The sequence below is a fragment of the Nuphar pumila genome, chromosome 4 (assembly GCF_984573655.1).
Source record: "Nuphar pumila chromosome 4, dmNupPumi1.hap1.1, whole genome shotgun sequence".
NCBI lineage: Eukaryota > Viridiplantae > Streptophyta > Magnoliopsida > Nymphaeales > Nymphaeaceae > Nuphar > Nuphar pumila.
In genome coordinates, this window is record NC_143252.1 from 124,911,110 (window position 1) to 124,938,465 (window position 27,356).

Below are 27,356 nucleotides of genomic sequence, written 5' to 3' on the forward strand. Positions count from 1 at the left end.
TTGCACCCCTGCCCTCATAAAGCGAGGGCAGGCAGGGTTGCGCCCCTGCCTGATAAAGTAAAAGAGAGGCAGGGTCAAAGCCCCTGCCTGTCAACAACGAACAGAGGCAGGGGGCTTCGCCCCTGCCTAACAAACATGCTAAGAGGGAGGCAGGGGGCCTTGCCCCTGCCTGTCGAAATACGAATAGGCAGGGGGCGAAGCCCTCGCCTGATGCCAGGGAAAAATGAGGCGAGGGAGCTTGCCCCCGCCTGCCGAAAAACAGCGAAGGCAGGGGATCACCCCTGCCTAATGAGAGAAGAGGCACAGGGAGGGCTCGACCCCCTCCCCTGCCGTAATAGGGAGTAGGGAGGGGGCTCGACCCCTCCCTTGCTGTAACAACGAGCTGGGAGGGGGCTCAACCCCCTCCCCTGTCAAAACAAAGAGCAGGGAGGGGGGCTCAGCCACTCCCCTGCCTCCCAAAAGGGCAGGGAGGGGGCTCAACCACTCCCCTGCCGTAACAGAGAGCAAGGAGGGGGCTCAGCCTCTCCTTTGCCTAATAGGGAGCAAGGAGGAGGGGCTCGACCCCTCCCCTGACGTAACAGAAGCAGGGAGGGGTCGTGCCCCTCCCTTGCCGAACAAAGGGATCAAAGAGGAGGGGGGGGGGGGGGGCGAGCCCCTCCTCTGCCGTAACAGGAGGCAGGGAGGAGGGCTCAGCCCCTCCCCTGCCGTGACAGAGGGAACATAGAGGAGGGGGGGGGGGCGAGCCCCTCCTCTGCTGTAACTGGAGGCAGAGAGGAGGGCTCGACACTTCCCCTGCCGTGACAGAGGGAACAGAGAGGAGGGGGGGGGGGGTGAGCCCCTCCTCTGCCATAACAGGAGGCAGGGAGGAGGGCTCGGCCCCTCCCCTATCGTAACAGGCCAATCGGCAGGGGCTTTTGCCCCTGTCAGTCGACGAAGGGTGAAGAAAAGAAAAAGGGGGAAAAGGTAGGAGGTGGCGTACCTGGAAGTCATCGACGGCGGCAACGGCGACGTCAGAGGGAGGTCGCAGGTGGCGGCAGGTTGACCAGGGTCTCCAGCGAGAGAGAGGGTGCAGAGATGAGTCGGGGGGAAGAAGGGAAGAGAGATGGGCGTCGGGAGAGAGACAGTGAGGGGGGGTTTCGTGTTTGAAACCCCCCTGCCTCGCTGTCTATCGAAGACCCGAGGGAGAGAGGCGGTCGGGGGGAAAACCGCAGAGACTGAGAGATGAGAGGGGGAAGGAGGTTTCGAGAACCTCCCTCCTTTGTCGCTGCGTGCTTTTAAAAGCACGCAGCCGACTTAGTTACCCGGGTCAGATCCGGGTCCGGATCCAGCCCGGACCCAAACATTTTTTTGGTCGGGTTATTACACCAATTGTCAAGCCTTAGTGCAAAACTTTCAATGACCTTCGTCATCAACTTCAGAAACTGAAATATTTAGAATTGTTTTATGTACTAAAATGACTTTTAGTTTGCCAATTCTAATAGTCCTGGCTGACCGGGGGGGGGGGGTCAAGTCTTTTGCTATTAATATGTCGTTAATGACGAGGTCTTTTCTATTGAAATTAGCTTGGTTTTAGAGTTGGGTTAGTCTGCAGCATCTGTAGAGATCTTGGTCTATGCATTTGCCACAAATTGACTAAGTTTTGTGTCTTCGGATCTGCTTTGACCTTCAAAACCAATATCTGAGTGTGCTATTGCTTTTTAGAGCTTTTGTTTGTCCATGTGTTTCTTTTCGTTAGGCTCCTGCTGCTAATTGGTAATTACTTGATGCTCATGGATCTCTTTTCTGTAAGGGCATGTTTGGAAGTGAGAAATATGTAGAAAAACTGAAGATAGAAAGGAAAAGAGTACGATTTTCCCACCGTTCCAAACAAGAGAATTTTTCTCGTACACTTTTTGATAGAAAACATTCCTTCAGCGGGGGTGGAGGAATGTTTTCAGGAAAATTTTCATTCTCTTTCTCTCTCACGCCCCTCACCTCGCCTCTATCCCGTGAATGTCGAGTTCGAGCATGCGGATTACAACCGCCTCAAGGTCGGAGCCGGCGTGGGCAAGGGCGAGGGATCGGCCTACTTGCGATACTTCAGGCACATCACTGTTGGCCTCAACCTCCATGATCTTGAGGAAGCCCGACGAGCAGCCCCCGATCAGGGGGTTGAGGGCTGAGGTGTTAAAATATGTTGTATGGATCATCTCTATATATATGTGCGTAAATATTTATTTTTGTCTATGTAAATTGAAATACCCATTAGGGGTATTTCAGGAATTTCACATTGAAATAGGGATCGGCCTATAGAGCTGTTCCTTTCTTTCTTTTTCCTTTTCTTTTATTTTTGTTTTTTTATGTTGTTTTGTTTATGGTTGTTGGGGCAGCCCAACTAGCTCTTGGTCTGCTCCCAAGGGTCATAAATATGACCTTTGGGGGGGGGGGGGCTATCCCAATTGCTAGTTGGGCTGCCCCCACTTTCCCTTTTTGTTTGGTTATAAATAGGTTTTTTTAGCATTGTATTCTATAATGTTTTCTAAGCATTTTGTGTGAAGTAATACAATTTATATCTTTTACATTGTTGCTCTCTTGTGAGTTGTTATTGTATATCTCTTTTGTGAGACTGTAATTTGTCCATTAGAGGCCCTCTTGTGTTTGTGCACTTTTGTAGCCCTTTGTTGGCGTTGTGTTTGTGTACATCTTGTTTCATTTCATGGTATCAGATCCTAGGGCTCGTGTTTGAAAAGCATCTTGTTCGTGATTTGTGTGGTGGTGATCATCTTCTAGTCTTCTTCCTCACTGTGATTGTCATCATGGGTGAAGGAGAATCCTCTTCCGCCATCTCCTACAAGCTCAATGAAAGCAACTACTTGATATAGGTTACCTTCATGGAAAACCACAGCAAGGGAAAAAACTATGGGGTCTTGTTAGTGAAATCACTAATGAACCCCAACTAAAGCTAACAAGAAGAGAAAGAGACAAAATAAAAGCCCTTTCCGGAGAAAAAAGAGAAAGCTATACAAGAATATCAAAGAAAAATGGAGGATTGTGAGGCTAACAATGCTCAAATACTCTCATGGCTTATGAATACCATGGAGTTCAAGATCGCTGCCAATATCATCAAGTTCAAAAAAGCATGTGATGCATGAGTACTCTTAAAGAGCACGTTCATTCAAAAGGACATGACTCAATTATATTATCTCCAAGATAAGGTGCGTACTACTAAACAAGAAGATAAAAGTGTAAGAGATTTTTATGGTCTCTTATTTCCTATTTGGGATGAATTGACTATGCTAGAACCTAAGTGGGAAGATTCGACAATTGAAATGAGAAAAAATATGTGAAAAAAATAATCTTTTCTCCTTATATGGCCTTAGACCAAAATTTGAGCAAGTACGGTCATCTTTACTTCATAGGACTTTCGCTCCTTCTATAAGTGAGGTTCTTGCCCAAGTGTGTCAAGAGAAAACTAGACTTGGAATACACAAGACCAGTGATGAGTTCTTGCCGTATCAAGACCCATAAACTATGTAAAACCTATAAACCTCCTCACTTTGAGAAAAAATACAATGGTGAAGGAAGAAAGGTTACTTGTCACTTTTGTGTGAAGTAATACAATTTATATTTTTTACATTGTGGCTCTCTTGTGAGTTATTGTTGTGTATCTCTTTTGTGAGATTGTAATTGGTCCATTAGCAGCCCTCTTGTGTTTGTGCACTTTTGTATCCCTTTGTTGGCATTGTGTTTGTGCACATCTTGTTTCATTTCATGAGGATCATCTGGGAGTTGGTAGGCCCTAATCAACGGTTAAAAATGTAATATCAATATGTAATGCCAATAATGTATTTTTAGTTTAGTTAGTATTTTAGTTAGAAGCTAGTTAGAATTAGGTTTAGGATTTTATTTACTAGAGAGTCGTTGGACTCCCTCTTTGCTCTCCTTTATGCACTATAAATATGGGGCTATTCCCCCTTGCAAACTAACTTTTGAGTGTGGGCTTTTTCCCACTTGAATGAGATATAATTTTTTTTTGCCTTGCACACTCTTTTGAATATTTTGTTTGAACCCTAGTGGTTCAGTTGTTGTGTGAACCATTGTGGTTATTGGGAAAGATCTTTTGTGAACATTATTCAAAGCTTTTGTGGGTTTTATCTTCTTACATGGTATCAGAGCTTCGTTGTGATCAAGCTATTTATCTCGGTGCATTGGGAAGCGTGCTACTCAAGTTGGAGAAGAGACATTTTTCTTCGAGTATATGTAAATTCGTGGTATAAGTGAAGCTTGGAAGTGTGTTCGTATCTACCATCCGTGGTGGAGTACATTTCTTTCTTCTACTTCTATTTGTTTTCTTTCTTCTCCTTAACGTCTCCATTAAACTCAATAATTCAAACTATGTTACATGAACTTTAATTATGAAGCACCTTATATGGGGAAAGTGTTGTGGGGATTAGTGGATGGAACCGACTTGGAATTGAAGCACCTTATATGGGGAAAGGGGTTGTGGGGATTAGTAGATGAAACCGAAACTAATCCTCACAGAGGTTGAAGGTGAGAAAAAAATACCTCTTACGAAGGTAGCAAAGACTAAAGCCATTACCACTTACGAGAAAAAGTGAAAAGAATGGAGAATGAGATACACCAAGATTATGTCTTGGCTTATAAGCAGTGTGGATATAAAAAATTATTCAAGTCTTGCAAAGTTTGAACATGCAAATGACGCTTGAGACTATCTTAAGAGAATGTATTCTCTTAAAGACATTGCACATGTGTGTAATCTACAACATCAAGTTCTGAATACGATTCAAGGAGACAAAATCATTAGAGAGTACTATGATAGCTTGTCTGAATTATGGGAAGAGTTGGCTCTTCTCGAACCAAAATGGCATTGCCCACAAGACATAGAACTCCGCCAAAATCAAATGAATGCGGAACACTTTTTTCAATTTGTCAATGGGCTAAGATTAGAATTTGAAGCTACCAAGTCCATTCTTCTTCATCGAAGAAATGTTTCTTTAATAGAAGATACTATAGAAGACTTGATCATGGAGGAAAATCGGCTCAAAAGTAGAATTGCCAAAAGTGATGATGACTCAGTTCTAGCAGTATCTAGACCGGGGAATCATGTTCGCACTTACAAACCTCCAAACTATGAAAGAATGAATGATGAAAATGATTTTGAGAAAAGAAAAGTAATCTGTTACTAATGTCGTGAACCAGGACATGTAAAAACTTACAGTCCAAAACTGAAGAAATCATATGAAAAGAAGGTTGCCTTTGTCAGACCTCCACAAGAATCCAATGAATCTTCCATTGGAAGCATGTCTCTAGCACAACTAGTGAAGGCACTTCAACCACTGTTCAAAGGAGCGTCTTCTTCTACTGGAGTCGCAGTCTGTTCCATTAGCACTTCAAGTTCAGATCCAAGTAAATCTCTTTGGCTTCTTGACTCAGGTGCTTCTTTTCATATGACCCCAAATATTAATGTGTTATCTAAATGTCATAACTCAAATGGGTTAAACGTGTTTATTGCTGATGGAACATCTCTTGAAATTAAAGGAATTGGAAATTTTGAAAATTCAAAAAGGTTTTGCATTCCACAAGTTAGATATATTCCTAAACTCAATCTAAATCTTTTATTTGTTTCACAATTGACTGACCATGGATGTAATGTTTCCTTCTTCTTTCGTGAATGTCGAGTGCATGATCACCAGTCAGGGAAGCTGATTGAGGAAGGCCATAGATAAGGAGGCTTGTACTACATGAATTTTTTTGACATATCTAAGAATATATTGTGTTGTAATGTTCAAAAAGCCGGCTTAGACTTATAGCATAAGAGACTTGGACATCCTAATGTATCCAAGCTCCAGTTTTTTTCAAAGATGGAAAAATTTTGTAATTTTGAAACTTTTAAATGTGAAAAATTTATTCTTGAAAAAATGGAAAGACTCACATTTCAAGAAAGAACCTTTGTCTCTTCTCGACCACTAGAGTTAATACATTCAGATGTATGGGGCCCCGCACCTATTAGCTCATAAGGTGACTTTATTTATCATGCAATTTTTGTAGATGATTTCACAAGACACAATTGGATCTATTTTCTTAAACACAAATCTGAAGTCTTTTCACACTTTTAAATATTTCATCAGTTAGTTAAAAATCAATTCAAAAATAATATTTCAAATTTTCACACTTATTAAGGGGTAGAATTTTTGCCTAAAAAATTTAAGGATTACTTAAGCTTACATGACATTATACATAAAAAAATCATGCCCTTGTACCCCTCAACAAAACAGGTTAGCAGAAAAAAAACATAGACATATCATAGAAACAATAAGAAACTTACTTATTACACATCAAGTACCAAAGGTTTTTTGGGCCGAAGCCACGTTAACTGCAGTTTACCTTATCAAGATGATGTCATCTTCTGCCTTAAACCATATATCTCCTATTGAAAAACTTTTAAAACAAATCCCAGATTACTCTAGGTTAAGAGCTTTTTGGGTGCAAATGCTTTGTTTTTTTAAACAAAAATGATAAATTCTCCTCGTGCTATTTCATGTGCCTTTTTAGGATATGCAAGTCATCAAAAAGGCTATAAATGCTTTGTTCTCAAAACAAGAAAATTATACGTTTCAAGGAATGTATCCTTCTTGGAAAAAATGTTTTTTTGAAAGTGTGAATTCTAAGAAAATAGATAAATATTCTTTTCTATTGGATCTAGTTCCAAAAATTGTTGAAGATGATATAGATAAGAGTCCAGAAGGACAATTTGATATGACAAATTCAGAGGCATTTAGTGATCCTTCTGATTGCATTCAATATTCTAGACGAGGTAATTTAGAGAAACCTTGTGCTCTCAAAAAAATACACTAAAGAAAAGAAACAAGTATCCACTAGAAAGTCATCGAGAGTATCTAAAGTTTCCGGAAAATTTGTGTCATACGAGTCTTTTTCACCAAAATATCAATCCTATATTGCTTTAATACACTCCTATGTAGAACCTTCTAACTATGATACAATAAAAGAACAATCTGAATGGGTCGAAGCAATGTCAGTAGAATTAAGAGCCTTAGAAAAAGCAAATACTTGGACTATACAAGATCTTTCATCAGGAAAAAAACTTATAAGATGTACAAAGTGAAAATCAAGAGAGATGACACTCTTGAAAGGTTTAAGGCTCGTTTAGTTGCCAAAGGCTATTCCCAAGAGTATGGAATAGACTATGAAGAAATCTTTGCTCCTGTTGCTAGAATGACCATAGTTAGGATCTTGATAGCTCTAGCATCTTCAAAGAAATGACATATATATCAAATGGATGTTAAAAACACATTTCTTAATGAAAACCTGGTTGAAAAAGTATATATGAAACCACCACCTGGTATCAATATTCTCAAAGGAAAGACTCTTTGATTAAACAAAGCGTTATATGTGCTTAAGCAAGCCTCAAAGGCTTGGTATGATAAATTTAACCAAATTATTATTGATTTTGGTTTTCAATTTTGTTTTACTGACACATTGTTGTTTGTTAAGAATTCTAATATAGGTATCATCATTCTTCTTCTCTATGTAGACAACATGATCTTCACTGGAAGTGACAAGCAAAGAGTTGATAACTTTAAAAAATTTCTCAAAACACATTTCTAAATGAGTGATTTGGGTTTCTTAAAATATTTTCTTGGTATAGAAGTTGCTTATTCTTCCAGAGGCTATTTGCTAACTCATCCTTAGATATTGTTGATAGGGCTGATATCACAACCGAAAAGCAGGTTGACACTCTTGAAGTTGTAAACATCAAAATGAAGATTGATGATGGAGAACTACTTGAAAATCCAACACCTTACAGACAACTTGTTGGGGCACTATCTTACCTCTCTATTACAAGACCCGACATTGCACATCCCGTCCACATAACAAGTCAATTTCAACATGCTCCTATCACTGTTCATATGAGAGTTGTTTTACGCATTATTAGATATATCAAAACTTCAATTTTGAGGACTTTTTTTGTTAGCTTCATTCCCTTTAAATTTAATTGCTTATACTGATGCAGATTGGAGATGCGATCCCAATGATCGACACTCAACTACTGGTTTTTGTGTGTTTTTAGGTGATTCATTGATTTCGTGGAGGTGTAAGAAGCAACAAAAAGTCTCTCTTTCGCCAAGTGAAGTCGAATACAAGGCGATGACTACAACGACTATGAAAATAGTCTGGCTAAGACGTTTGCTTCATGACATGGGTGTTTAAAGTACACGAGCATCAAGACTCTGCTGCGACAACAAAAGTTCTATCCATATTGCCAGCAACCGGACACTCCATGAACACACTAAGCATATTGAAATAGATTGTTACTACGTACGAGAGGAGTTCCTACATGATACCATTGATCTTCCCTATGTTTCCTCAAAATATCAACTGGCAAATTTTTTTACCAAACGTCTCGCTGCTCCTCGATTTCACTTTCTTCTGGGCAAACTTTCGGTTATTCAACCGTAAGTTTGAGGGGGAGTGTTAAAAATATAATATCAATATGTAATGACAATAATGTATTTTTAGTTTAATTAGTATTTTAGTTAGAGGCTAGTTAAAATTAGGTTTAGGATTTTATTTTAGACAGTTTTGGATATGTTACTTTTTTGACCAAAGTAAAAAAGCAACATGTACTAGAGAGTCGTTGGACTCCCAACGACTCTTTCTTTGCTCTCTCCTTTATGCACTATAAATATGGGGCCATTCCCCCTTGTAAACTAACTTTTGAGTGTGGGCTTTTTCTCACTTGAATGAGATATAATTTTTTTTGCCTTGCACACTCTTTTGAATATTTTGTTTGAACCCTAGTGGTTCAGTTGTTGTGAGTGTGTTGTGTGAACTATTGTGGTTATTGGGAAAGATCTTTTGTGAACATCATTTGAAGCTTATTTTGTGGGTTTTATCTTCTTAGAATCAACATCGTTGATGATCTTACTCCTCTTCCTGCCCCTCAATGCGTTCAGCAACGAGAGACTCTTTTGTGTAGCTCCGTTGACCCCTCTTTGTTTCTTCTTCTTCTTCTTCTCGGTAGACAAAACAACAATAAGATTGGCGGAGCGTGGCGGGGTGGCGTCCATGAAATTTTCCATTTTATTTTTCATACTACACAAACAAGGGAAAACTTTTCATTTAGAAAAATTATCATATCAAAACTTCACATAGGAAAAATTTTCTTTTCCTATGAGTTTTTCTTGCTTCCAAACATACCCTAAAAGCAATGTGGTTTAGGTTGTCTCTGTCACATGCTCCTTTTTCTCTTATTATTTGTATCCCTTGATTTCTTTTGTGCTGTATTACCACACTTTTCTAGTATGGTTATGCTCTTATGATTCTTAGTCAGATGTTGTGATGTAGATGTCAAATAAATGCACACTTAGGTGGTTGACTTGGATGCCCTTTCATAGTTAATGGTTGGGACTTCCTTTACAACAACAACAACAACTACGCCTTCATCCCAAAACAATTGGGGTCGGCGATATGAACCAAAAAAGAAAATCATTCTGGGTCTTCCACATGAATCCTTCTCCTCCAATCATTTCTATCCAATGCCATGTCCTCGGTGAGGTTTAAAGCATTCATATCCTTTCCTATCATCTCCATCCAAGTCTTCCTAGGCCTACCCCGACCTCTTTTAACTAATATATTTTCCCATTTCTCCATCCTTCTAACTGGAGCATCATTAGGCCTTCGCCGAATATGTCCAAACCACAGTAAACGATTCTCTCGCATCTTATTTTCAATGGGTGCAACACCTACCTTCTTACGTATCTCTTCGTTCCGAATCTTATCTTTTATTGTATTTCCACACATCCATCTAAGCATCCGCATCTCAGCTACACTCATTTTTTGAATATGATGTCTCTTGGCAGCCCAACATTCCGTACCATATAGTAAAGTGGGCCTAATTGTCGTCCTATAAAACTTTTCCTTCAACCGCAATAGCATTCTATGATCGCACAACACTCCAGTTGCACTTTTCTATTTCATCCACCCAACCTTTATCCTATGATTTATATCTCCATCAATTTCTCCATACTTTTGAATGATAGATCCCAAATATTTGAAACAATCATCCACCGATATTTCTTGCTCACCAAGCTTCACTACACTCCCATCACTACTTCGTTGCTTACTAAACTGATATTCCATATATTCTGTCTTACTCTTACTCAACTTAAAACCTCTTGCTTCCAATGTCTGTCTCCATAATTCTAACTTAGCATTAACCCCAGCTCTAGACTCATCAATCAAAACAATATCATCAGTAAACAACATACACCACGACACATTTTCTTGAATTGATCTCGTAAGCTCATCCATCACTATAGCAAATAGGAAAGGGCTTAAAGCAAATCCTTGATGTAACCCAACCGTTATAGGAAAATTGGTTGTCACCCCTCCATAAGTGCGGACATTGGTTACTACTCCTTCGTACATATCTTTAATTATACTAATGTACTTGAGAGAAACACCTTTCTTCATCATTGTCCACCAGAGAACATCCTTGGGTACTCTATCGTATGCCTTCTCCAAATCAATAAAAATAAAAACCATATGCAAATCTTTGTTCCTCTCTCTATTTCTCTCAATAAGTTGTCTAAGAAGATGTATAGCTTCCATAGTTGATCTTCCAGGCATAAAACCAAATTGATTCTCCGATATCATGACAATCTTTCTCAACTTAGACTCAATCACCCTCTCTCAAAGTTTCATAGTATGACTCATGAGTTTTATACCGCGATAGTTTGTGCAATCTTGTATATCACCCTTATTCTTATATAGAGGCACCAAAGTACTCTTCCTCCACTCATTAGGCATCTTATTTGTCCGCCAAATCTTCTTAAAAAGATTTGTCAATCATTCTAAACCTTTCTCACCCAAGCATTTTCAAGCTTCTATACATATACCATCTGGGCCAACTGCCCTTCTTGATTTCATTTTCTTCAAAGCCTTCGCAATTTCTTTCTTTTGAATCTTGCGCATGAAGTCACGATTCATCTCATGAAAAGGAATGGAGAAGTCTCCAAGATCCTGAGCATGACTTCCATTAAATAACTTATCAAAATAATCTTTCCATCTCCCCTTAATCTCCTCATCTTTGACTAAAACTCTTTGCGTTTCATCTTTGATACATCTAACCATACCCAAATCCCTCGATTTCCTATCTCTCATCTTTGCAAGCCTATAAATATCCTTCTCGCTTTCTTTGGTATCCAACTTGTCATAAATCTCTTTATATACCTTATCCCTCGCGTTTCAAACTACTTTTTTAGCTTCCTTCTTTGCTATCATATACTTCTCCAAATTCTCATTATCACGACTCTTACTTAGATTTCTATAACACTCTCTTTTGACCTTAATAGCTAATTTGACATCCTCGTTCCACCATGATGTATCCTTACATAGCAGTGCACCTACTTTAGACCGATGAAAAGCTTTTCTCCATAAGATATCCCTTGTACTACTCCATCTAAATCTTCCCAAAATTGACGCTTAATAGAATCATCTAAACCTACTTGAGGTGCATAAACACTAATAATATTAATAATATCTGTACCTAATACTAATTTAATAAGTAAAATCCTATCACCCTTCCTACGGACCTCTACTACATTATCTATAAACTCACGACTAATAACAATCCCTACTCCATTCCTATTTCTATTTATTCCTGTTTACCAAATCTTATATCCCCAAGGTTCTATCACTTTTGCTTTCTCACCTACCCATTTGGTCTCTTGTAGACATAAAATATCAATTTTTCTCCTCCACATCACCTTTACTAACTCTACCAAATTACCAGTTAAAGACCCTATGTTCCAAGTGGCTAACCTAATTTTATGGTCTTGGACTAACTTCTTTACCCCCATCCGTCCAACAAAGTGAGGGAACCCTTGCCTATTTGACACCACACCCGGGCGCCGGTGTGACGCGTCGCTTCTGGGCGACGACCTAGCAACCTTTGCCCATTTGTCACTGCCTCCGGGCCTATAGAGTACAGCGCGTCGCTCAGTAGGGAACGCCCCAACGAAATTCTCATATTGATTCATATTCATAGGGTATGACTAAGTTTTTATGCTGGCTGTCACTGGCCTACCACAACCCTCCTCCTTTATTCGGGCTTGGGACCGGCAGTGTATAACTGAACAATTATACACAGGCGGAGTTGGTTGGGACTTCCTTTAAAGTAAAGAAATTTGAGGCAAAAGGGTACTAGGGTACTGTGAGTCAAGTTACAGATTTTGACATATTGATGAATATTGTAAATTTCTTGTTCTGAGAACCTCTGTTGTTCATCTTATGATTAGGCATTCTGGTGTTGGAGATGGGTCTGTACAATATATTGTTTATTTATCATTATATTTGAATTTGTTTTCTTGGAATCAGTATTTTCACTGATCGTTTACATTCCCATTATTTCTGTGCAGTATATTAGCACAGTCCCCTGTTGTTCCTTTCTTGAGGTAGTGTGGTGGATTGGTTAATGGGTTAAAATTCATTTTAACAATCCATTTTTTGCTTTACTTATCGATATTATGGTTGGGATATTATAATAATTTGCTACTTTTCACAACTTGAATTTGTTTAGTTACAAAAAAAGCTTGGGAATGAATCTTTCTTTCGTTGGAGTGCTTTAGTCTTAGAAACTTAGTAGGGTAGAGGATGTTTTGTAGTTTTTTCAAGGTTGTAAGTAGCGTATCGTAACCCATATCGGTCGGGCCCAAAGTAAGATACATATCGTAAATAATCATAAATTTCACTAAAAAGATCTTTAAAAATCTAAAAAAAAACCCATAGAATACAAGAACACAATATATTTATGTAATAAGATTAACTAAACATAAATATGCTATTAAACATTTAACAACCACGCATTTGGTTGTGTAGCCATACATCTAATCACCACAAATACAATTGGTTAAGACAAAATAATGATACATTCAAAAGCTAAACGAGTTTCATAACTCGTTACAAAAGTTAAAGTTACATTTTTTAGTTACAGGATGCCATGCTAAGGGCAAAGACATACAAGCTAGAATTCAGAAAATATGTCTATATATAAACATCATCTTCAATATGAAACTTCATCTCAATTATTTTCTTCGTTTATTGCATCTTTCAGTGGCTTGAGATGATGATGGGTCATCTTCATCTTTTGAATTAAGAACCACATTTGGCAATTTTTCTCTCACAAATGCTGCACTTACTCGTGCCTTTCTTTTATCATCTTTTATAAGACTAGTAAGAAGCTCAACACGAATATCAATTGGAATGCGATGTGTATATAATTTCACGGTGGAATTGTTATGCCTTACAACATAACATTTAAATCTTTACAATCCTCCATTTATTACAAAACCACAAAATTTTCATTTCACTATTCATTTCACACACATGCCCAAGTCAACTTGTGTACAATTTTTCAATGCAGGATCCTTTGAGAGACATCGTCCAAGATCTCTACCCTCTATCGACCTCCTAAAGCATTGATTACTAAATTTAATCACTATAAAGCTGTAAAACAATGCTCAATAACATATTTAGGGATAAATTTTGAGTTCTAAGGGCAAACAAATGAGATTACAGGTGAAAAACTAAAAATAAAGTAATATCTTCTAAAAACATAAAAAAAGAACAGAGTTTATGGAGATTTTTTACCTTATCTCACTTGAGTGAAATTTGGGTGAAAATACACTCTTATGCAAGAAAATTACAAAGGCCTCTTTCTTACGCAAGAATCAGACCCCAAAGCGCTTTCAAGTGTCGTATGGTTTCGTAGGTTTTTCTCTAATGACCTTTATATAAATGGAGAAATCAGCCCTAAGAAGGTCTTTAAAACCCAAAGTAAAAAAAAAGTTTTGGGCCTTTTAAAGTGCTCCTGAAGTGTATTGTACAACGTATGATACAGGGGTGTATTGTATGATACACCTGATATGGATACAATACACTCATATCGCGATACGAGTATGTATCGTATCGTTAGAATAAACAATAAAAATAATATTATACGATACTTATAACATTGAGTTTCTTTTATTGAAGGTGATGTGACGGTTTGAATGTTATAAGATGGGGTTGTGGTAGCATAGTAACAATGTTGTCTATATAGGCAAAACTTGATAAATTGTGGTACATTAAGACTATGTTGTCAAAAACGCTAGGCGGTGCCTAGTCGGTGGAGCCCTAAAAAGACTAGTCGGTACCTTAATTAAAAAATATAAAAAACATGCAAATGAGCTGTTAAAATTAGTAATAAACATGTATGCAACATAAAAACAATCAACAATAAGCAATAGACAAAAAAACATGTCGAACATTACAAAATCTGCTCAAATATTAAAAACAATTGAATAAGCAAATCCAAGGACTATCAACAAATGCCAAATAATTTAAAAACAATCTAAATTCTTAAAATAAAGTGCTAAAACTAATAGCAAACCTGTATCCATCATAAAATCAATCAACAACAAATGCACGAAGCATAAGATATTGCTATAGTCAAGCATAGTAAACATATTATTACAAAACCTGGCCAAAAATTATTAAGATTAACAACAAAGATTTATCCAACATAAAATTAATCAACAAATGCACAAAGTATAAAAAATACCACTATTGTGAAGCATAGCTGCATGGTAAACCTGTTATATTACAAAACCTATTATACAGACATAGCAATTACAACAATTACAGAACTTCTATCAACAAAAAATCAGCGGCAACAAAATCTGATTAAGAGTAATTTGCTCAGAGCCATTACAGAATTAACAAAATTTTAAATTCCTCTTCTGATACATTGTACACGTGGAGAATTGCTGAAATAAAAACACACACAAAAACAAAAGAATCTTTTCCATTTTAGACAAAGACAGACAAAGAGAGAAGAAGAAAAAGAGGCGGAGGAAGGGGAGACAGATACAGAGATAGAAGAAGAAGAGGCGGAGGAAGGGGGAGATAATAATAATAATAAGAGGCAGAGGAAGGGGGAGAGAGAAAGAGAGAGAGAGAGAAGAAGAATAAGAGGCGGAGGTAGAAGAAGAAGAAGAAGACTATGTGCATACTGGAAGTTCCTAGGACTATGGTGCATGTCATTCAAAACTTCAGCTTTTGATTATCAAGTAAAGGTTCCTTTTCAAGTATTATCAGAAGAAAACATGTCTCTTTTCTATTTTTGACATGTTTCACATTTTTTTGTTTTCATTTCTTTTACATGTCTGTTGTTTCTTTTCTTTTCTAAACCTGTCCTTGTTTTTAAGGCATCAAAAACTAATTTGAATCTCAAGGTGTTAAGTTGCTGTTTCCAACCTGGTAAACCATGGCTACTAGATTTTTTGCTATTATTTTTATTTTCAATTGTACATCTTGATTCAGTGATGCACACTCAATCCATATTTAACAATCCTTATTAGTTGAAAGGTCTTTAGGAGAATACATCACTAACTCTGATGCATTATTGTTGCTAGGGTTTGATATATGTTTCCTGTGCAGGTAAATTTCCTGAACCAGATTGTCTTTCACAGCAAAGGGGAGGGCCCTAAAGTAGCAAAGAGATTGGTGGATGTTTATTTTGCACTGTTTAAGGTGTGAAGGCTCGTTGATTTTACTCTTCTATTTTGATATGCCTGTCTTACAAACCGTCCCCTTTATTTTGATATTTCCCATTCTAGTACTTTTCATGAAATATCTTTTGTTTAACACATGTGCTTAATTCTATAATATAAAGCTTAGATTCACTTCTGTGTTTTTTCTTCTTTAATTAGAATTTGAAATAATTGCATAGATGTTTACTGCTGTTAAAACCGTAGATTACAAATATTTGCTAATGTTTTGAATTTATTGCAAATTTTTATGATAACTCACAGAAAATGATAATGCTATTGCTATTGCTATATTCATTGGGATTTTATAAAAAATGACAAGATGATGATGCACATCTTATTCAAACAAAAAGTATTAAATAGGATAGTTTATCCTTTGACCAAAAGTTTTTATTTAGAAAGCAAACATTAGATGTCATGTCCACTTCATGTGAATTTTCCCAACAATTTGTTGCCTTTGGAAAATGAAACTAGGCCATTGTATGGATAATTGGGGGTCCTCTTCTCCTCTCTTCTGATCAATATGGTGATATTTCTGTATTCTTTCAAATAAGCATCTCTCTCTCTTACTATGAAACTACTTTAATAATACAATACCATAGATTCACAAAGTGTGGGTTTGGATAGTTGGTTTAAATAATTAATTTTATGTTTTCTTGATATGTTTTTTTTCAGAGCAGCAAAATTTTCTGAAGTATCCTGAATATTTTTTTGCTGAGAATATCAAAGAATCATGTTTGTGGTTATGGTTAAAACGGATGTTACCTAGTTTTATTTTGGGACAATGTGCTCGATGTGTATTCATGCACAACTGTAAGATGTGTATACTGTCTACCCTGTCTTGGAAATTAATTTTATACAGTGTGCACAATATGTGTACTGTGTAGGGGTGGGCTTGGGGTGGCCCGAATTTACTGAGCCTGATGTTCATTAGGGCCTGACAGGTCAGGCCCCAACCTTGACCCACCCACATCCTTACAGGACCCTTAGTTGGGGTTGGGCTCAGCCTCGGTCCTATTGGATTTGGGAAAGCCCTATTGACCCTGGATGGGCCTGGGTTCCATCTGGTTGGACCCTACTGATTTTCTTTTTTCACCAAGCATGAGAGGTGCTTGGTATATTGTTCAGGCCAAGGTTCTGCCAGGGTCTTTTTGGGTTTGGTTTGGACAGACAGATGAAACCAACCCATCTTACCTGACTTCCACCCCCTACCAATGTGTAATTGTCCAAAACTAGTTGGTGTGGCCAATGTGGAATTTTCCACAATTATACAATACTGTCAATAACGATTTTATAGTGATCTCTTTATACTGGCTTCCTCTTTCTTATTGTGTTTTACTCTTTTCTTCCCCTTTCTGTGTGTATGTCTTCTTTGTATGGTTTCCTATGAAAACATAGAGATTTTGCTTGCTTTCCTGCTATAAATTATATAGACAGATCACTTTATGCATGTCAACTGTGCAAACATATACAACTTTACATGTTCTTACACAAAAATCATTAATTCACCATTATCATAGCAAATAGGGAGTAGTAAACCAACTGGTAATATGTAACACTATAAATGTTCTTAGCATATCTCATTTTTAAACTGAATTTTCATAAAAATGCTCATCATGTTTGTAAAAATTAATGTAATGTTATGGCTGGAGAAATAGAGAAGAAGCCGATTTATCTCTTTTAGCCTGATAAAAATAGGGTATTCACTGTGCCATTTTCATGGGATTCTTAATCCTGGAAGCTTGCTAACCATATACATGAGGGTGCATGATTTCTGTATAAGTAAATACAATTTCCTTGGATCAGAATGTGCCTTCCAACTATTCTGAAATGCATATCTACACCTGTAGAATCTCCTGTACACACTTTTCTGAGGTTATATCCAGTGACTATTGAGTTGTAAGAAATTAATTCGGATTGGTTAAGGATAGTCTTCATTTGTGTCATCATTTGGGTTGATTTACAAGTGCTTGTGGGTTATTATTCACATGTACCTATTTTATGTTTTCTGAGAACATAATGTAATATAAAGATGCTTTTGTTTATTATACTATTAAATGCCAGTTGGAAAGTTTGCTGCATTTGTACTATGAACTTTACTTTTACCAATCTTTGTAGAACTAATGAGATTTTTTCTATTTGTTCCAGGTATTGATTTCTGATGTGAATGGTGGTGAAAAAGCTGTAAAAGGAAAGAAAATGATGCAGAAACAAGTTGCTAAAACTCTTCATGACAAGAAACATGAAAATTCATCCTTGCCATCTGCTGTTGAAATAGATTCCCGTCTTTTATCTTCACTTCTAATTGTACGTATGATTGATTTTTCCTTCCAACCTGTGACCTATCTTGTATATCATATTTATTGTCCGTTCGAGTTGCATTTTTAGTAGCATACATGTTATCTTTTGCCTTTCAGAAACTCCCTTAGTATGAGTAGTTCATTTATTGCATGTCCTTTTATTCTGTTATACAAGTATTTGTTATTTTTTGTGTTGCACGTTTTCTTGCTTCATGTAATTGTATTGGCATTACAGACACACACACTTCAACCATACACATGTTACATACATATTTGTTTTGAGCACTTAGTTGAGGTGGCATCCCATGCTTTTTGGTCCTTAAAGTGGGGCAATCTGAGGATATGTGATTGTTGGGTTGTTAGATCTCATAGATGCATGAAACTGATAATAGTGAAGGTAACGTTGAATAACTGCATACCTTTGATTGAAGAAAGGATTCCTTTGAGTTTGTTAAGCAGAAATTCAGAACAAGGCTCAAAGGAATTTGTTAAAGAAATCAGAATTTGAGGCAAGGTAATAAAACACTTAAAGAACTCTCTGGCAAAATTGTCAGTCGAGATTGACATTTTTACTAGTACTTAGATGTATTCTAATTGGCAATACATACCACACTCTTATTGTTGCAGTATAAAATGAATGTAGCAATCATCCTAAAATCACTGAGCAAACAATATAACCAAAAAACATCAGCATTAATATCAACCCTAACTTTATTTTCTGCTTTAATAGATGACTGAGGCATGCAATACAACTCTCCCTCCTGGTTGCTTCCCTGATTTGTTGTCCCAACTACGATCACTAGAGGAGAAAATGAATAGAGTGAAAAATCAAACTCTTGTGATACAAAAACCAAAATAACTGCTAACTTGTGAAACAGCAAAAATAGACATACAGTCATAACTAACTGATCCAACTTTGTAACTGTCAGGGAGGTTTTCAGCAGTGGTAACACACTGAAAAGGACAAACAACAGCACAACAGGCAGAGTAAACTTTTTATCCTTAAAAAAAAATGGCAGGGTAAACTCTTTACGGGTCATATGAATACAAGGTCATCAATCAACCAAAAAGTCAATGCAAAAATATAATATAGAGCTATATCAGAAGCAAGTGTAGCCTAGATGGTTCATGTCTTGGCTGCTTGAATATGTGTAATGATCACTGCCTCCTTTTTGATGTATAATGATCACTGCCTCCTTTTTGATCAAGTGGACAACCATTTGACCCAAAGCAGACTCCAAATGTTGCAGAAGTTCAAGTCTGGATATAATTTGCTTTTACATGCGATGATTATGAGGATGGATCAGCTTCATATTGGAGCAACTTCTAATCTCAATATCACAGTCTTCTTTCCAGAATGTGCCATTAACACTTGGCTAGGTAACTGAAGTAAAAATCACTAGAACAGCCATTAGTAATGACAATTCTTGATTCTAACACCAGATACTTGATCATCCTACCAAATTTCTAGGCAGGCAAGGCACTAGCTCAGTTGAATACAGATGAAAGTAGTTGACAACATCACTGCTTCCCAGGGAGTGTAGCTACAGTAAGCCAAGTGTGGACTGTGATGCCAGTAACTTTTCTTTGCAAGAGTGAGCACACTTGAATAATAGTGCTCAGACTATTGTGAGACTATATGTCAGACATGACCAATTATAAGAAAGAACGTCAGAGAGCCCCAGTGCAGTCAACTCAAAAGTGGTATCAGAATATCAGTAGAGCTGAAAAGCCTCTGCAGAATGTTGATAGCATCAGGAAAAGATAATCAAACTTCAAGAAAATTTTGAAGACATCTGGAAATACCAAAACAATGAGAAATCCAACATAATTCTAAGGAAAATGGGCATAGGATCATGATTCTTTAGGAAAGGGGCTAAAATCCACATGGATATGGATGCTGGAACAGAAAACAATGCAAATATGCTTGGCATGACACGACAGCTCTCAAAAATTAAGTCAGAGAACACAGTTGTACACACACACATGTTTCTTGACCTAAAGCAACAAACCATAAATATAATCTTAAATGCGAACTTTTGAACACCAATTCTGAATCACTATAGTTAAAAACATAAAATAATAAAACCAATTTTCAATTGAAATATAATGTAAGAATGCAAGTGAATAAAAATAAGCAATCAAGACCATAATAGGAAATAGATAATGCTAATGACCAATGTTGATTGTGTCCATGAAGTGTCTTGGTGTATCTGCATGGATATGTATGCAGTGTCCATGTGGCAGCCTAAAATGTTTGCATAAGCAACAATAAGCACACTTTTGATCTACAATGCTTAAAAAAATTCAAGAGACAAGATTCGTCTAAATTTGGGTTGCCTCTTTTGCCTATTGCACGGGCCTGATTATGTTTACATTGCTTATGCTGTTGTCCTCATATTGGGGTAACTTTAACCCATGTTCTTGCTGAATCATTCATCTACTCCTGCCCTCTGTATACCACTGTCATGGTTAATTATCCTGATATGATGATTCCCAGGAATCTCTTCAAGGATATGGTTGTCTCTGCACACTGTTCATGTGACTGATGAGTTTGCAATGTGATGTCTGCCCTGTTGCATCCATAGTTCCCATGCCATTTCGGTCTGTATTATGTACCAGGACATTCTTACTAAATTTCTCCCTTAAAAGGTCAAAGAGCATGGCTGTTAACTTAGTTTTATCTTAAACAGAAAAATTGATAAAACTATGGCTGTCAAATATTAGGTCTTTAGCTGTTAGATTCTCTACACCATGATCCACCAAGAGGTCACTGTAATGAAGTGCCAAATGAGGGAAGCGATATCTCCAAGAGCAAAACACACACCTACACAAGTAGCCACTGGGCAAAAATACAACAAACCACAAAAGTGGTAGAAACACACAAAATGAAGTAAAAAAATATATTCCATTCAAGAGGGCTTCAAAGAAGCATACTTACAATGGGGGAGAACCCCTTTATTTATAGGCACAAAAAGAGAACCCTTGGAAGGGCTCCTAAGGGATGTTGGAGCCCTTCCAACGTCACTCAAGGGGTGGCATTTCCAAGGAAAAAGGAAAAAGAAAAAAGAAAAGAAAAAGAAAGAAAAAGAAAAGAGAAAAAGAAATAGGGAAAAATATACATGGCGTGAATGGGGGTAAAAAGACTATTTTACCCCTAGTGGGTATTACAAAGAAAATATATAAATATATGTATTTATATATGTAGATAGACACATGGACATATATATATATATATATATATATATATGTAATTATATATATATATATATGTATGTGTCATGATCTATCTATCTATCTATCTATCCATATATATATACAATCATATTTTAACAGTGACGTCCTTTTTGTTGAACTCATCCCTTGTTTCCCTCTGTAAGTTTTCTGTCCCATGCTGCAGTCTCACTTGACTTGAATTAGCATCCCTTCTGTATTACTGGGCAGGAGCCTTCTTTTGATACCCATTCTCTTACTCAGATGTTCTCTTGTGAACTATACTCTTCTGGATTTCCTTTTGATAGATGAATTTTGGAGAATGAGACAGATTTTTTCTTTCAATCTTCTCTCTCTCTGTCCTATGTTAGGTTGCTTGTAGAATCACAATGTAGCATAGGCTGACGTCAGTTCCTACTCTGTGTTCATTGACTGTCAGATTTTCAAGTGCCAATTGATTACTGACATGCTATGTCAAACAGACTCTTCTAACAGGGCACGGAACCCGCATCGCACCCACACCCAGGCGGGTGTGACACTTGGACACAGCTTCCTTTGTGTTAGGTGAAGTCCACCACACTGAGGTCTATTTCTATCCAAAAGTAGATTCAGTTAACCCCAATCAAGTTCATATATATATATATATATGCACACAAATACACGTAATGTTAACTTAAAACTGTTAAAAATTATATATATATACTCCCCGCACCCCCTCACCCAAGTTCTTTTAAATTGCCGCATCCGCACCCGCACCTATGTGACATAGCTGGCATGGTTATTCTTTTGAGGGCATGTGTGCATGTGAAGAAGTGGCACCTTGTTTCTGTCATTCCTTGGATGATGGCATTGTGTAAATGTGGTGTCCATGGGGCAGAAAAACTTCATAGTCTGACTGTTTTCTGATGCTTATTTTCAAAAAGTTATTTTCATGTGTTTGTGGATAATTTCCACTTTTCTGGTTCGACCTTTGTTACCTATGATGACATGATTAATTGGCCAGTTTTATCTTGCAAGTAAATTCTTGAACATTAAAAACACCGATAAAATAACACTTGAGCATTAAATTTGTTTGAACACTTGTTTGGTTTTCATTGCAGGGGGTCAATAGGGCGTTTCCTTTTGTGTCATACGAGGAGGCGGATGCTGTTATTGAACGTCAAACTCCTGTGCTTTTCAAATTGGTGAGAAACTGAGAGTTCATTTGAGTTCTGCTCAGGGTTGTCAAATTATAAAAATTCCTCTGCACTAATACAGAACATCTCCATTGGTAGGCTCACTCAAAAAATTTCAACATTGGTGTACAAGCATTGATGCTTCTTTTTCAGATATTGGCCAAAAACCAGGCAGTGAGCGATCGTTTTTATCGTGCCCTGTATTCAACTCTCCTGGTTCCCACTATCATGAAGTCATCTAGTGTAATGATCTTCACTTTTGCTTGATTTCAGGATCTCCTTTTTCTTAGTTTTCGAGTATTTTCCATAAAGATTTTTTGTAATACTTGTAATGTTTCTTATTTGGGGGTATTTATCATATATGGTTGTCCTTTCATGAAATAATGGAATAGAGCATATATAACTATATAATTTGTGGGTGAATGTTTCTCTTTGGTTTGGATAGTGTTGGCATGCAAACCAGTTCTCAATCCATTGGAGTGCCAATTGAGAGCAAGTTTGTCATCCAAAGAGGATATTCTGGCTGTTAAACAACCGATATGCTAGAGCTAGCGTAAAAGCATAAGTGATGGTTTCGTTTCTAAGACCCTTTCAATAGTTGATCTCTCTTTGATTGATTAAATAATTTATCATGCCTGGGTTCCATTATCATGCTAAAATATGAGTTGCTCTTGAAATGAAATGTGTACTTTCATTGCTGTGATTTTGGTTGTGTACAACACTAAATAATACAAACTTGCGCACCTGATGGTATAAGAAGACCCAAATGCTAACCTCAATGATAAGTTTTATGTATAGATGGGCATTGCATGGATCAGCCTTTAATAATTATATGCTAGAAAATATGCATAATACAACTGAAAAATATAATGAATTTGATCCAGGGGTACAGAGCTGACTTGGTCACTGTATCAAGCTGAGTAGATCTTGAGGGCGTCATTGTAAGGCTATATCAAGTTCTCAAGCCATACACGTGGTGAAACTGTCACATTTTTAGTTGTTTGATACACAGTGTTAACTAATACCATAGCGAACATGTTCGCAATTTGGGGAGTTTCCAGGGTTATATCTGGGGAAATTTTTGCAAAACCAGGTTAAATAATGACTCGTTGACTGGAGGCCTGCCAATGTGCCGTCGGTGATGGAGGGTTTTCCCTTGGCCCAGCAAAAATTAATAAAAATAAAAGAAAAGGCTGATTGACCGTCTATTAGTTGTTCTGTTGCCCAAAATGCTTATTGAATAGGGAGTAAGCATGATGGGGCATTTCAGGTTCGCATCTTCTTTGGGCACAAACCTATCATTCACTGTTGGAGTGAGATGAAAGAACTGTTTTTTCACACATGTTGGAGCATAGCAGCTTGTGCAACCCAATTTTGAGAACAAGAAGCCCTTTGCAACTTTTAACCTGAATAAGATACATCCATTATTTGTTTGTTCTTTTTTCCTTCAGGTCTGAACATGAAATTTATGGTTATTATGAGTGCTTGCAAGCCCCATCAGCATGTCTAAATCAATTGTTTTGTCCTCAACATTGTTATGCGCTAATCTACTTTAGGTCACAATCCACACAACTCTTGTTATGGGTTTGCACTGGTTCTTCATATCTAGTAAGCACATGTTCATCTTTTGTGTTCTTTCTAGTTGAAGTTTAATGCTGTGCACACACCCATGCGCGTTTGGGTATGGAGTCTCTTGGTACATAGAGGCCTACCAACCCATGACCCAGAACCCTTGTGTACATGTTTCTAAGCCCATGTTCCTAATATATATGGTGCATTCTTAACATATAGGGTGCACAAGCTAGTGTGCATATTTTGCTTATATGTATCAAGTTGAAATTGTCATCAGAATACCTTGTACCTGGTGAGTTCAACTGACTTATTTTTGCATTCTCGTTATTCAGTCTGAAAGGTTTCTCGCACTCTTGTTGCAAGCAATGAAAAGTGATGTCAACATAAAGAGAGTATCTGCCTTTTCAAAACGACTGCTGCAGGTAACTTAGCAATATTTCATAGTTCCTATCACCTAATACTTTATTGACATTGGAAGCTTGGATGTGTTTAATTATGAGTTGGCATCCTGGATATCTTTTGTGTATACTCTCTAGTCTCTGCCTTGTATTGCCCCTGCCTATCATTTGCTTTGTGCTTTAAGAAAATAGCTGTGCTCACTTTATGTCCCTTGAAGACATCAAACCACATTTATCTTAGCTTTTGCATTAATGTTCAAAATTGCTGACCCTTAAAGACATTAAAAGTCTTGTATTATGAATTTTTGGCCACTTATTCTGCTATATTTATATGCATCCTTTCAGCAAAGATCTGCTCTGCTTCATATTGCTTTTACCTTACTGTGATAGTCATTAAATGATCTCTACATAGTTCTTCTCAAGTTTACATGATTTCATCAATCTATTAGCTTGCACCTATGTAACACGGACTCTTCTAACACGGCACCGCACCCGCGTTGCACCTGCACCCATGTGGGTGCGACACTTGGACACGACTTTGTGCCTGGTGAAGTCAACCACACTGAGGTCCATTTCTGTCTAAAAGTAGATTCAGTTAACCCTAACCAAGTCCAGTTTTATCTATATTATATATATATGAATACATAAATGCAGACACATATTAGTAGTGTTAACCTAAAACTGTTAATATACATACCCTCCCTGCACCCCCGCACCCCCGCACCCCCGCACCCAAGTTTTTTAAAGTGCTGCATCACCGGATCCGCACCCATATCCGCACCCGCACCTATGTGACATAGTCTTGCACTAGAAGGTACACCATTCATATCATTGATTTTTCCCTCCCTCATGGTGCCATTATTCGTTGGTTTGTGAAATAGATTGTATAGAATCTCTGTCATCAGAATATCAAAATATTTTCTTTATTGTCATACCCACATCCTGAAATCTGTCTTCCCTACAATCTACACAGATCATTGCAAGTGGAAAATTAGTCATACTAGCATGGTACCATGGTCACCTAAAGTACTGATGTAGCCTAGACAGTTCATGCTTCAAATTCATATGTTGCGGTTGCTTGCCATGCACATTATTTTTAATGTTTTTGAGAATTTTCTTGGTTCGTAGTTCGTACCACTATTTAACTTAGGGATGAAATGAAATGGGGATCTTCGAAACACGAGCTTAGATTAACAAGAGCAAGCGTCAAGAATGACACTAAAGCATAACCCTTAAAAAGGGTATAACTGGAAACAAAATAAAAATAAAAATGTATTCTTTATTGATATGAAAAACCAATTGCTTAAGAAGCATTGGAGTAAAATACAAAAGGGGCTGCACCCCTTTATATACACAGCTGAAAGAGGACTCAATAGAGCTGTTGGGCACAGTCCAACAGCTCTTGGACTGTGTCAGTCCAACAACTCTATTGCTAGTCAAGTCTGGACAAGACTTGACTAGCAACAGTCATTCTAGTTCAAACTGAACTAGATGACATAAAGACAAAAAATAAAAATAAAGGAAAAAAATTACAGAAATGAAAGAAATGAAAAATGTATTTATATATATATAATAATATAATATTATTATATATACATATATGTACAGTTTTACATTTTAACACTCCCTCTCAAAATTACGGTACAATGATCGAAAGTTTGTCTAAGAGAAAGTGAAATCGGGGAGCAGCAAGAGGCTTTGTAAAGAAGTCTGCTAACTGATATTCTGAAGTAACATATGGCAGATCAATTATCCCGTGTAGATATTCCTCTCTGACGTAGTGACAATCCATTTCGATGTGTTTGGTGCGTTCGTGGAATGTTCTGTTACTGACAATATAGATCGCACTTTTGTTGTCACAACACATTTGTGAAGCCTTTGTTGCTTCAACTTCCATGTCAGCAAGCAGTCGTCGGAGCCAAACTACTTCCATGGTCGTGGTTGCCATGGCTCTGTATTCAGCTTCGGTGGATGAGAGAGAAACCTTCTGCTGCTTTTTACACCTCCACGAGATTAATGATTCCCCTAAAAAGACACAAAAGCCAGTGGTTGAGTGTCTGTTATTGGGATCACCTCCCCAATCAGCATCAGTATATGCAATTAAATCAAGAGAAGAGGAGGAAGATAAGAAAAGTCCTCGTGAAAGAGAGGACTTGATGTATCTGATAATACGCATGACTGCTCTCATATGAACAGAAGTAGGAGCATGTTGAAATTGACTTGCTGTATGAACAACATGTGCTATATCTGGTCTGGTAATGGATAGATAGGAAAGTGCCCCGAAAAGCTGTCTGTAAGGAGTAGGGTCTGCAAGAAGTTCTCCATCATCAATCTTCATTTTAACATTAACAACTTCTGGAGTGTCGACTTTCTTATCATCAGTAATACCAGACCTGAAAACAATATCAAAAGCAAATTTAGTCTGAGATAATAAATATCCTCTAGAAGAATAAGCAACTTCAACGCCTAAAAAATATCTCAACAAACCCAAATCAGTCATTTCAAAATGAGATTTAAGAAGTGTTTTGATTGTTTCAACTCCCTGTTTATCGCTTCCGGTGATGATCATATCATCCACATAGAGAAGAAGAACAATGATCCCTGCATCAGAATTCTTAATAAACAAAGCAGTGTCAGTTAAACAGAATTGAAAACCAATATCAATCATAACACGACTAAACCTATCATACCAAGCTTTTGGTGCTTGTTTAATTCCATAAAGAGTTTTTTCTAAGCGAAGGACTTTACCCTTAGGAATACTTAGACCAGGAGGGGGTTCCATATATACTTCTTCAACTAGCTTTCCATTTAAAAAAGCATTTTTGACATCCATTTGAAAAATAGACCATTTTTTGATAGAAGCTAAGGCAATTAAGGTTCGGACAGTAGTCATACGAGCCACCGGAGCAAAGGTTTCTTCATAATCAATCCCATATTCTTGGGCATAACCTTTGGCTACTAAACGGGCTTTATATCTTTCAAGAGTACCATCACTCTTGGTTTTAATTTTATAAACCCATCGACATCCTATAGTTTTCTTCCCTGGATGAAGATCTTGAATATTCCATGTAGAAGCCTTTTCAAGTG

The 27,356-nt window shown here is 37.4% G+C and overlaps 1 protein-coding gene across 2 annotated transcripts in view; it reads left to right on the forward strand.

The window, feature by feature from the left end:
• EDA25 (CCAAT-binding factor) overlaps positions 1-27,356 on the forward strand; it is a 60,533-nt gene that overhangs the window by 26,878 nt on the left and 6,299 nt on the right. Inside the window, exons 8-12 of one of the 2 annotated variants that reach the window (XM_090003466.1) lie at positions 15,502-15,594; positions 17,760-17,918; positions 22,225-22,308; positions 22,399-22,542; positions 24,204-24,293. In XM_090003466.1, the coding sequence (XP_089859592.1) occupies positions 15,502-15,594; positions 17,760-17,918; positions 22,225-22,308; positions 22,399-22,542; positions 24,204-24,293 (570 nt within the window). The remainder of the gene's footprint in view (positions 1-15,501; positions 15,595-17,759; positions 17,919-22,224; positions 22,309-22,398; positions 22,543-24,203; positions 24,294-27,356) is intronic. The other variant, XM_090003467.1, reaches the window with a different exon arrangement.